This window comes from Podarcis raffonei, chromosome 2 (assembly GCF_027172205.1).
Source record: "Podarcis raffonei isolate rPodRaf1 chromosome 2, rPodRaf1.pri, whole genome shotgun sequence".
Classification (NCBI taxonomy): domain Eukaryota; kingdom Metazoa; phylum Chordata; class Lepidosauria; order Squamata; family Lacertidae; genus Podarcis; species Podarcis raffonei.
Genome location: NC_070603.1, coordinates 39,188,263 through 39,201,641, shown reverse-complemented (window position 1 = coordinate 39,201,641; position 13,379 = coordinate 39,188,263). Strand labels below are relative to the sequence as shown.

The 13,379-nt window shown below is 39.3% G+C and overlaps 1 protein-coding gene across 10 annotated transcripts in view; it reads right to left on the bottom strand.

The window, feature by feature from the left end:
• Positions 1-13,379, bottom strand: part of MAP2K4 (mitogen-activated protein kinase kinase 4) — a 47,548-nt gene that overhangs the window by 19,125 nt on the left and 15,044 nt on the right. For 5 of the 10 annotated variants that reach the window (XM_053376113.1, XM_053376105.1, XM_053376109.1 and 2 more), the window contains 3 exons: positions 11,098-11,121; positions 10,004-10,103; positions 3,321-3,416 (listed from right to left, as the gene is read on the bottom strand). In XM_053376113.1, coding sequence (XP_053232088.1) covers positions 3,321-3,416; positions 10,004-10,103; positions 11,098-11,121 — 220 coding nt within the window. Of the gene's footprint in view, positions 1-3,320; positions 3,417-10,003; positions 10,104-11,097; positions 12,208-13,379 lie in introns of those variants that run through there. The other 5 variants (XM_053376107.1, XM_053376110.1, XM_053376112.1 and 2 more) reach the window with 4 other exon arrangements.

Here is a 13,379-nt window from a genome sequence, read left to right as displayed (position 1 = left end):
TAATAAGGCCAATCTAGAAGGCATACAAGTTGCTAGACAGCTGCTGAAACAGAACTCAAAGGTTTGGGAGAGGTATACAGCTCCAGCTAAAATCCCAAACTTTAGCATTCTTGTTCTAAGGATGATAAAACTGTTTGTGACTCAATGAGAAATACTGACAGGGCAATTATGCACAGAGGACTTCTGTACAAATGTATCTGCAGGTAATCAGTGTTGCCAAACACACATTGCCAGTGGAATCCCAGTTCTGATCACTACTGTTCCACAGACTAATAGTACTGGGGGGAAGAGCTGTTTTTATGGCAATACCACAATAGCTCTAAATCCCCTCATCAGAAATATACGTTAATGCTTCCTGATTGTCACCAATCAGGGCATTATGTAGAAGGGGTCCTTGTGAATGAGAGATCTATGAGCCCAGGATCTCTGTGGAGTAGTAAAACCTTAACAGCAGCACACTGCAAGGCTACAAAGCAATATTCTAGTACAGGAAGATAACATAGCACTACCTTGCTCTTAAGGGTTTGGAAAGCCAACTGGATGGAGGGCAGTTCTCACTACAACAGTTCTCAGAATTTACAGATAAAACAAAAGAAACCACTTTTAATTCTTTCCAGGTCTACAGAAAATATGTGTACGTGCTGTGGTTATAACAGTACACTTTGCAACGGACAATGGAACAATTAGTCAAATCTATGGCAAAATAACATTTTAAAAGGCCTTCATGCTAAGGGGACAGATTTACCATGAGAAGGAGTGCTCTGGACCTTGAAAGCCATTTTTGCAACACTTCTAAGTGCTTACGCTAGTGAAATCATTTGCCACATTTTATAGTATGACCAAAAAAATGAACGAACTACCAGCAACTGAAAGGACACAGAAATAATTTCACAGGAGTGAGACCATCAACAGCCAACAATCAGAGACAGTATTTCTTTCCCAAGAGGCAAGTAATATTGGTGCCCTGGCAAGACAACATGCACTCTTGAATCCTGCTTGATCATTCTTGTTTGCTTTGCCCAGATTTTCCAGCACTGGCACAAGAGGTATTACAGGTGTGCTGGTAAATGACATCCATACTGTTGCAGATGCCTAAAAACTGAAGCAGAAAAGCTTTGGGACAAAACTGCCTGTCCCTCTTCATCACAACAAAGAAATATAACAAACGATGTAAACGCATCCTGTAAGCATTGCCACTTTTCAAGGCAAAGCATCATAGTCATGGCATGAGACCCCAATCTCTGCAGAGAAGAATCTTATGCATGGATGCCCAGGGAGCAGAGCCAGTGATGTGCCTGATTCTGCGCATAAGATCAGCAAAGTGGAGCCTTCTTCAGGCAATTATAGCATGGAGGGGTACTGATGTGTTTCTCATATATACCATATTTTTTGCTCTATAAGACTCACTTTTTCCCTCCTAAAAAGTAAGGGGAAATGTGTGCGCGTCTTATGGAGCGAATGCAGGCTGCGCAGCTATCCCAGAAGCCAGAGCAGCAAGAGGTATCGCTGCTTTTGCTGCGCAGCGATCCCGTTTGCTGTTCTGGCTTCTGGGATTCAGAATTTTTTTTTCTTGTTTTTCCTCCTCCAAAAACTAGGTGCGTCTTGTGGTCAGTGATTTGAATGTGATGAGCCCAATAATCTTTGTTTGGGATAGCAGAGTAGTTAAATTGGAATCTACTGACAGATCTCTGGGTGATGTGAAGTAGATTGACAAAGTCTGGCTTTCAACTGTTACAACAAACAACGGCAACAACAAAATGATCCCTGTGGAAACCAAGCTGGGGAGGGGGGGGGGGAGGATGATGTATGACCAAGTATATTTTTGTAAGGAAGCACTAGAGGCTCTTTTCAGTTCCAAAACTTAAAGGCAAATTCCTGGGCTTAACACACTTCAATTATAAGTTTATGTCTTTTATACCTGTCTCCAGTTCATGGGGTCTGAGGAAAATAAAGTAGTCCCCAGAGGCCTGCAGTCTGCTACCCCAAACCACTAAGTTACAATTTCACATTCAGCAAAAAATATTTTAAGGAAATAGATTCTCTTATTATAACTTTTTATGGAGTTTTAAGTCTGATCTAAAATAGGGTATAAAAATACAATTTCCTTTATATGAGGATTGGTTTAATTTCCTAAATTACAAGTTTAACTATTTCTTGTTAGTGAGTATGAGGCAGGGGATCTTAGAGAAGACTCTTTATTCTCCTGGAAGGGTAAACATGGAACTAACACAGTTATTTCCATTGTTTGGGCGAGTAGCTTTAAATTAAGGTCACACCATTTTAAGTTACCCAGAAATGTACTGCATTGCCTGACTCAAAAATTTGGACCTGATGAACTGCACCAAATTGATGAAAATACTTGATCTTCTCAGAATGTTTTCGTATCCTCCACGACGCACTACAATGTTATGTTAAAATGTTTTAGAAGTACTCAAAGCCAGTATGAATTACTTATGAATTAAGAAGATTCAGAACAAAATCTAACACCCGTGCAATGGAAGGCAACTCTTCAATTGCCTTGGGACTCATCTATACAGCTGCAAATAAAACATTTTAAGTGTCTTTTAAGTGCAATATACAATGTGACACTAGTTGGTGATGGTGAGCCTTACGGAAAATTCAATGTATTTTATATATATATATAAAAAAACACTTTTAAAAAAGCGTTTTCAGAACAGTTTTTATAAGTGTGTAGATTCTACCTCAATTGTGCCTCAGGCTTACTTCATCAGAAGCATACATTTCACTTTCACTGGTCCATTAGTTGTTGGGGGGGAGGCTGTTTTACAGATCAATAGGTGTTGGAAGTATGGCAGCTACAAAAATGAAATAATACTTCACAAAAGACAACTTGATTCACAGGTTCTAGAGCTGTTCTATCAGTGAAGGCTTTTTGGAGGCAATCTGCAACAACCTTATAACACCTGCATCAACTCCATCCATTATGGTCAACCATGCTTGAGAATTATATATTTATGGTTTTAAAAGGAGAGGTTTTTGTAAACTAACACTGAGTCATCCTCTGAAAACCAGTACTCTTTTAAAAAAAAATAATACACTGTCTTTCTAGAGCCAATGACAGTCAGCTGGGACAGAACATTGGGAATTGCAAGTACGAATGCAGCCATAAGCTTCAAACAATAATAATGAAATATATGTTGAAAGTATTTAATAATTAATTTAAATATATATATATTAATTCACTCATAATATGACAAATTTCTGCAAGGATCTATATTGGTGTTCATGCCTTTTTCTTTCTTTTGCTTTTTCTGTTATGAAAATATCTGACAATGGGGCTAACAGACAGTTACGCTTACTGTAGCCTGCTGGAAAGTTTCACGATCATCTCCGCTTCTCTCCTTTTGAAAGTGAACGGGGCAATGTGATTACTACCCATTGTTGCTTGTGTATCACTTCAGCCAGGAAAGAGTTGTAAAAATGACAGGAAAACACAGTGCTGTTATCACATGACACAATAACACATACACACATAGTAACTGAAAAGACAGACTGCCTTTTATATACAAAATGAGCACATTTCAGTTCCTTGTTAAGGGCTAGTCTATACCTCTCTTTTTGGAAAAAGGAAAAAAGCAAAGTGTGTGGCAGTTCATTTAAAGCCTTTTTGAAACCACTCATACTAATGCATGAAAGCCATGGAAGGCTACAATCCGCTGCCACCTTACTTGAGAGTAAATCCCTCAGAAATAAGTGGGGCTTACCTCCAAGCAAGACCATTTAGGAATAGCATGCAAGCCTTAATTTCAGATGCAGTATTTCCTTTTGTCCTATGAACTACATACCTGCAATAAAATTGCTAGCTAAAATCAACTAATTAGTGCCACTGACCTTCTTTGTCACAATTTGCTACATTGTTTACCACTACATTGCTTCATCATATTGTTTTGATAAAGGTAAATTTCTTACCTGAAAACCAGTGCTTGTGTCTTGGATCCACCAATCAGGAGAAGTAACTATTACCCTACTTATTTAGATTGGAGTGAACTGAATTCTTCCCTAAGAAACTGGAAGAGCTAGAAGCTAGCTTTCACTGTCCACTCTGTGATTGTGTGAGGAACAAGGAAGTTTCTGGATCCGAATCTCTCACAAGTATTTCCAGGTAAGAAATCTCCTCTTCTAACACTAACAAAACCTACCCCTTTGCAGGGGCAGGACAAACAGGGGAGGAAGATTCAGTATGTTTACATACATAAAAACCAATGGTCAAGTCAAGACTGTTAGGAAAAGAGATGCATCAAAATCTCCTTGAGTCCTCTGCTAATTAAGGAGAGACAGAGAGGGGGGCACAGAGATATGCATGTTGCTTCTCTGATCTGCTTCTTAGGATTCCCGCCCCCCACAAAAAAGGAAAATCCAACCAGAGGCTCACAAGTAAGAAGAGAGAAAGTAAATTATTCTGATCTCTCAGTGGTGTTGAGGTTTCCAATAGGAATGGGGAGTGGATACAATGACCCTTCCTAGAAATTCAAAAAAGTAAGAGAAGAAACGAAGTCCTTAAGGCATCTTCTTCAAGGATCTAAAGTGAGATACACAGGATAAATAATGCCTTAGGCAACTGCGAGGGTTGTACCACTGTTCCTAAAGCAACGTGTATATGAAAGCATCCTTCGGAAGAGTAAAATGATAAGGAACCTTGTCTAAGAAAGTGGAGATGAGCTCACCATATCTGATAATCATTCTGGCGATCTCTATTGTGAAATAAAGCGAACTGTAATGGTTGGCATGGAGACAGTCTTTACTCAAATATAATAATTCTATAATTCTTGTATAAAAAAAAAGTACTGGAATTAATTCTCTCTGCATAGATTTTTCTTTTCTAAATCCTGAACCTTCGTCAAGGAAAAAGAAAAACCTGAGTTGGAAGGTGCCTGCCCCAACCCTTGAGGGGAAGTTTGAAGCTGCATGAAAAGGACATGGGGGGGCAGTTGTCCAGCTAGAGTTTTAGAATATTATGGGGCTGTTCAACACAGGCACTATGAAGAAGAAAGCTTAGGAGGAACTTGCCAGTTTAGTACTTCCTCTTCTATTCTAGGTACACAGAATCATTAGGTACTTCGGAATTAAAGTCATGTTCCAGCAGACATGATTTAATTATGGCCAAATCTCCCTTGCTCTGATTTTATTTTATTTTTTTAAGACCTGAAGATTTAACGCAATGCCATCCATTTGAGAAGCTGTCCATGCTGCAGCCTTCAGAATCAAGAACTTTGGTTCAATTTCATCAAGTTTTGAAGTTTGTACTTTGGATCTTAGTGCCTATCTTAGGAAGCCATGCTCCAACTGCAGTAACTTATTCCTCTACATGCAATTCATCTATGTAACCTGGATGGCAACCACTGTGCAACAAACACAGCTGCACTGCATCAGGGAAGAAGCATACCTGCTGCTGTTCTGGCAAAGTGTGGTATCTCCCAGTTGTGCCTTTAGGAAGCGAAAACTCTTATGTCTGACCTTTTGCAATATAGCAGCAAAGCATCAAGGAACATGAAATATTTCTAGTCTCAATGTGGTTCACTATAACAGCCTCCAGGACTCATTAACAGAGCTCCATAGATGATATAAATAACCAACCAGGGCTGCAACAGTTGTGAGTCAAATGTAAATCACCACACTACCAGAACAGCCCCTAGGGTCTACAGATGTTATTGTGCATTCTGTATCTTACTGTATAGTTTACCTAGAATTAAGCAACAGACTCATGGGCATGGAAGACTGTATATCTACCACCTCTACAAACTTTCAGAATAATCTACAATCAATCTATGGAAAAATTTGACCCTAATCCATCCAAATCAGAAGAACCCAAGCCAAGCCAGAGGTAGAAAAAAAAGGAGGGGGAAATGGAAGAGCGAGTAGTAACAATACTGATCTCTCATAGGACTTATGTGAACCTTCCCACTGTGGAAGTTGTTGCTATGTTGATATTCTATGGTGAAACTATGAAAATGAAGTACTACACTGTTTACACAAAATGAGAATCTCTGTCAATCTATACTACACAAAAAAATTACAGGCAACCCCTGATTTGTGTGAGGGTTGCGTGCCAGGTTACTGTGCACGATGGTGGAGCACACATAGGCCCACTCTGCCCCATTATGCCTCCTTTTCCAGCCACAGGTCAATTTGATGCGCATGTGCACAAACATGCGCAAATAAGTTGTTGCCTTTATATACATGTGGCATCTGAGGTAACTGCTAATTCAGGAGATCTAATTCAAACTTTGGCAGGGACCTAGACACACCATAAAAACATCAAGTCAGAGTAACTAGTCTTAAATTTATCAAGTTAAAATTATAGGACCAATACAGACATATTACGATTACATGCATGTAACATCATTTTAACCACAATGTTAGCACATAAAGTAACTTTTACAACACACATAAAGAACTCTGCTCCTTAACTAGCCAAGGTGACAGGAGAAGGCACAAGACGGTGCAATAAAGTGTGAATAAACTCTAATCTGGTGGTGGGCACACTGGCAGCAGTTTTCCGCAAAGCTTTATGCCTAATTTACATATAGCTGCAGAACAAACCAGACAGCTTCACCTTGAATAAAGTAGCCAACCACAGATTCTACAGAAAGAAAGCTAACATTATGCTAAAACCAGTTCTTCCTTATAAACAGGGAAGCCCACAAGCACACATTGATACTTATCACCAAGTATATTCATCCCCTTCTGAAACCACTTTTCACATGAACAATGTGTTTTGGTAATCTCCTCCATAGCTGTTTTTTGGGGGGCAGTTGAATTCTGGACAGAGAAAATCTTGGAATGAAGAGCTTTAAAGAAGATACATTCCTTTCCTCAACCTGCCTGTAATAAAAGCTGCAATTTCTTATCTGAAAATTCCATCACTGAAGCCCCTGAACACAACCTGTGAACCCAAGGAAGTATGCCTAAGGGGCAATTAAATGTGGGTAAGGAGCAGTATAACCAATGACTGCCATTAGCTTTAAGGACACAAAGATCAAGCAAATTGTCCAACATTTTCAATCGTTTAGAAAAATAGGATAAAGCCTTCAAAACTAAGCCCAAATGCCTAGCCTCCACAGGAGAAAATATCCTCTCTGAAATTTCAGCATTACCCATCTAGATGAATGGGATGACAAACTACATCCCCAAAATCTAATCAACACAGTTATGTTTAGGCTGCTCTTTTATACAGAATGAAGAATAACAACCAACTAATGAAACACTATCTACAATGACTGGAAATCAAGATTTAATCTAGTAACAACAAATGGCCTCATTCATAGCACATATGGACTTCCATACCAGGTAACAAAGTAAATATCCAAGACAAGAAAAGGTGTCTAGTAGAATGACATATTAGAAAAACCCACATTAGCAAAAGATTTTCAAAAAGAATTTGAGATTTTTTTAGATGTTATGATCCTTACTTGTTAACATGCCAGCTCCTAAGAAAACCTTCATAAATTTGAGACATAAGATGATAAAAAAAATTAACCACTGAACACTCGCAGTGCAATGCTAGACAAGACTACTGAGAAGTAAGCCCCACTGACTTCAGTGGGGATTGTTCCTAGGTAAGCAGGTACAGGATTGCAGCCTAAATGCTAAATGAGGAGTTTGTAAAGGTGAGGGGGACAAATGGATATAACAAGCCTTTCCTATTTCAAAAGAACTACCCAACACAAATTTTATGATAGAAATAAGCTTCCTTTCACAGACAACATAACAAGTTTATTCTCAAAACAGATTATTGATGATGTTCAGTGTCAAATGTAAGATATATTTATCTATACAGTGGGTGGTCTAGAAAAAACCCTAACACAATAATTGGGAAGCTGGCTGTTGCAGAAAAAACGTATTTCTCCTCTTGCCCAACCTACTTTATCAAAATAGTCTTAAGTTCAAAGCAATACCACCAGCTTCCTGATGAGCCTGAAATTAGGGATTTTATTATTAGAGAACTGGGCCAAAACAAACAAGATGAATTTTAACAGGGAGAAATGTAAAGTATTGCACTTGGGCAAAAAAAATGAGAGGCACAAATACAAGATGGGTGACACCTGGCTTGAGAGCACTACATGTGAAAAGGATCTAGGAGTCTTGGTTGACCACAAACTAGACATGAGCCAACAGTGTGACGCGGCAGCTAAAAAAGCCAATGCAATTCTGGGCTGCATCAATAGGAGTATAGCATCTAGATCAAGGGAAGTAATAGTGCCACTGTATTCTGCTCTGGTCAGACCTCACCTGGAGTACTGTGTCCAGTTCTGGGCACCACAGTTCAAGGAGGACACTGACAAACTGGAACGTGTCCAGAGGAGGGCAACCAAAATGGTCAAAGGCCTGGAAACGATGCCTTATGAGGAACGGCTAAGGGAGCTGGGCATGTTTAGCCTGGAGAAGAGGAGGTTAAGGGGTGATATGATAGCCATGTTCAAATATATAAAAGGATGTCACATAGAGGAGGGAGAAAGGTTGTTTTCTGCTGCTCCAGAGAAGCGGACACGGAGCAATGGATCCAAACTACAAGAAAGAAGATTCCACCTAAACATTAGGAAGAACTTCCTGACAGTAAGAGCTGTTCGACAGTGGAATTTGCTGCCAAGGAGTGTGGTGGAGTCTCCTTCTTTGGAGGTCTTTAAGCAAAGGCTTGACAACCATATGTCAGGAGTGCTCTGATGGTGTTTCCTGCTTGGCAGGGGGTTGGACTCGATGGCCCTTGTGGTCTCTTCCAACTCTATGATTCTATGACCGATGAGGTTATTGTGAAAAGATTGTGTCCAGCTAGCTTATATATTCTAACATGGGGAGTAAGTTCTAAGTCCTTAAATTAATATGGCATTTTATAAATGGTGGTACTGCTGGATGCCAGAACTCTGCAGGCTGAACCTTGCTTCTCTTCTTTTTGGATGAGAAACTGGACATCTTATAAGAACGTCTACTGAAATATCTGCATCTTCTGGTTTTCAGAACTGACCTTATAAGTAACAGGAATACTTTTCCAAAGTCCATCTATAATTACTTGGATAGCTTTAGAATCAAAACAAGGAAGAGTTTCTAAATAAGGAAATGAAACTGATATATTCATAGGAAATAGAAAGCTCTGAGCTATATGAACAAAGCCGCAACATACATACAGACACACATACATGGCAGAATTGTCCAAAGGAAGTACAAGCAACTGGAGGAATGACAGGCACAAAGCTCTGAGGATTTTTACTCTGCCGGACTTCAAAAAGCTCACAAGGGAATATAAAGGAGATGCTGACTGGACAGCCTGAGAAGTCACCCATCAGTCCAGATTGGTGGATCTGAGGACACAAGGCTTGTATTTCAAGAGACATTCTGCTGCATTAAACAACCAATTGTTGGATATTCCACTTTACACTGAATCTGTATATAAGGCTGTCCGTAACACCTTTCTTGGAGACTTACAGGGTTCTAGTAACTTCTCACCACCTCTTAGATTTCTAAAAAAAGAATCCCCTCAATTTTAAAACTAAGATGTCTCACACAAATATCTTAAAAACAAATACAGGAATAAAAACTTTGCAAACTTGAAAAGCAGCAGGCATAGGTTTATGCAGTCCATGAATGAGATTAACCATAAGGCAGGAGTGGCTAAACTGTGGTTGGCAGCGTGGGGCTACATTTGGTCACGCTGATTGGGGCTGATGGGAATTTGTAGTCCAATAATATCTGGAGGACCACAGGTAAGCTACCCCTGCCATATGGAGATGACTTGCCAGCAAATGACAGGACTTTTTTTTTTGGTACAGTTCAAAGGAGTAGTCTTGCTTTAAGCCTTTAGGTAAAACAGCTTATTTGAAGTTCCAAAAATACATGAGAAAATGTTACATAAACAGAACATCCTACGTCTCAGTGCAGACTACAATTTTATCTTTTGAACTGCCTACAAAATTTGTGTGACAAAGGAAAGTGCTTTATCTTCCTACTTCAAAATGGTTCCATCTGGTGGAATTTCTGGCTTTATACTCACATGTGTGGATTCTGAAAAGGAACTCCAGGGTTCAAAGTAAATCGCGCTGTGGATTTGAAAGGTGGGTTTGCAAAATTCAACTTCAGTGCTCTGCGCTTACCTGAGAGATAAACAAACACACAAAAAACACTCTTGTCGGCAAGAGAACATATATTACTGTATTGAAAGTATCCAAAATAAACCAGAACCAAAAAATATAACATATTCTTCCCTACATGAAACATTTCACATAAACAATGACATTTAATATTGCAATATCGATAGATTAGTCATTGGATAGGGCTTCTGAACTTAACTCCAAATTGAGCTGCTGAGCAAGTCTGCATCTGACAAACAGCTTCTTTGGTCTACAAATGCCCTTGTTTTTACAATTATACTAAAACCCCTTCCTTTAATGCTGGTGACTAGCCGCAAAATATTTCCCATGTATTCATATTTTTGATAACATTGCTAGGTCAAGGGTCAAAATATATCACCTCATTCTTCTGAAGCACTAACATGCATAGGATGTGTACAAGGTTCAATAAGGGCAGGAATACAGCCTTGACTGTAGCTTGAATTACCACTATGTGATGTAGCTGGGTCACAAAATCCAGCAAAAGTAACTAGCAAAAACAAGCCAATACTGTTGCCTACTGAAGGGAGATGTGCAGGTCTGCATGCAATTGAGAAAACATTTCTGGGCATGAGAAAGAATGTGTAGATCAGTGTGCATATAGGAGTACGCTAGCATAGGCACATGTATCTGCGAGCCTGAATGTGTGAATGCAAGAGAGCAAGGACATACTTGCACATGCCAGTAGGTGTTGAGAGAGCAAGCGTACATGTGCTTTTTTTGTAGCCAATGGGGAATGGGGAACTCCTCGCTTAAAAAGAAGAAGAATCTGCTGGCATATTAATACATATAGCATCTATAAATGTGTGCAAGTTTCCTAAGCATAAATACATTGCTGTATCTCACAACTATAGCAAGTGGCAAGTTAAAGCTGCAGTTGAACTTAAAGTTGAGCCTATCAAACATTTTACTACCATGTATTCTGCAATGAAGTGTGCCGAGGCCACCCCACGTTTACTGACTGTCTGGTTTTTCATACCTCCTATCTCCTCACAGCAACAGTCTTCATGTCAAGGAAGCAGGAAGCCCCAGTTTGAGAAGAAGTAAAGGAGATTAATGAGGCACCATAGCACAGATTCCACTTAGCAAACTTCAATAATAAATGTTTTGTGCAGACAGACAGGTTATGGAAATCATGTTTGGATTAAACTTGATCTATTTTAACACATTGAGGAAAAGAATTTAAATTGTCTAACTCAATAACAGAATTAAAATTCTGATGCAAAATTTGAGTATTTCTAAAAATAATGTACTTCCTTTGTTAGCAAATGGATGAACTGACCTAAGTTTTTAAAAACAGCTTATTAACATTCCTGTTATTCAATCACAGAATTATAGAATTGCAGGGTGACCCACGAGGATCATCTAGTTCAACCTCCTTGCAATGCATAGGAACGATTGGCATATGACACATTAATACCAACACACTTTAACAAGGAAGTGAATTGATGGGATTTATTTCCAGGAGAGTAATCAACTGGACACTTCAGAAATCTGCCTGCTAGATTTAGCCTACAATCCCATAACCACTTACCTGGGAGTAAACCCTACGGAACTCAATGGGAATTACTTCTGAGTCAACATGTATAGGATTGTACAGTATGGTCTTAAGCACCTGGGCCCTGCATCTCAGTATCTAACGTAAACAAGAAATTCAACTAAACCAACATGGCATGCATTTTAACCTCAAGTTGTTTTTGCTGGATTGATCTTCTGTTACCCTCATGTTCTTTCATACACACATGCATACGCACATATATAGCAGCTAATTCAAACTTTTCATTTGCACAAGCTCAAGGCATATGGCTTACCACAAAGCCTCAATCATACCACTTTACACTGACATATTTAAAGGGTAGATTAAAACCAACTGCAGGAGTGCATCTTCCTCACCGCTTTCTGCATGCTAACAGGAAAGATGGTATCAGCAACTTAGTGGTTCAGATAATACCAGAAAGGCCCAAATCAGAGGAACCCCACAAGACCCAATTAATAAACCCAAGTCTATGGATATATGACACTAAAGCTAGTTAGGTAATTTCTGCTAGCTTTCATTGACATCACACTGTTGTGTGACACCACCAGAGCCTCATACCTCCCAAGTGACTTCACAAGGAAATGAAGATGAAGGCTCTATTTCTGATGCTGCAAGAAGAAGAGGATTAACTCATATACACCTGCAACATCGGGCTATTAATTCTGAAAAGCTGGGAAGCCTATCTAATTGAATGCAATTCTAGATATGCCTGTAACAGAAAACACTTCTACTTAAAAAATAAAAAATCCACTCAAAAAACCTCCATACCTATTTTATTAAAAGTCTAACCTGATTTTTGTGACCTGGCCTGTGTCTACAGATTTAAGCAGTACATATGAAATAAACGTTGGGTTCAGTTCCTTGATTCTGTATACACACATTATGCACCAGGTTGGTGCACAGATAACGTTATTGCAGGTCAGAGTTGGGTTGCCTTTTCTGTCTTCCCCAGAAACTACAATGATGCTGTTACAAGACCAGAACCTGGTACACGAATGCCATCATTGTATTCTGTTCCAGGAAAAATTGGGAGAAACAAACAAACAAAAATGATCACATTTGAAGAATAAGGCCTTGTTGTAGGGTACTGGTTGTTGGATGCAGTACACGTACTCAATATTCACATTCAACATGGGAACTGCACTGATTTACATACCGATCTCTGCTCCTCCCAACAGAAGACATGGAGATTAGTGGTATTAAATCAATAAAAAGACAGTCCAGCCAAGAGACTAGAAAGAATACTGTGCACAACCAACCCATATTCATACCTGTCTTCTGTGCATACTATTCCCACATTTTCTGTTTAGAATTTAGCTTTAGGACCAATAATTTAGAAGGATGCCACTTGGACATCAATACATTCTGCTGCCTGGCCCCTTTGGAGGGCAACTCTAGGGCTAAGCAGACAATTCCTTTTGTGCTTCCCAAGAATTAATGTTTTCAGTGGTGCAAAATGGGAGTTAGTGATGACAAAGACAAATAAGGCATTATAGATCTAAGATAAAGAGCTTGAGTCCAGAGATCCTATGAGTGTAGCTCTTCTCAGAGGATTCTCCAGCAGGCAGAAGAGACGTGTGATTTTATTCAAGCCTTCCTTCATTCCCCCAGAAAATCTACTGGGGAATTGGGTTGGGTTATGTAGCAGCACATAGTTCAATAAAACACTTTGCTATGCAGGAGAAGGAAGGACCTCTTTTAAACCACAGTGCAAGAATTTTGCT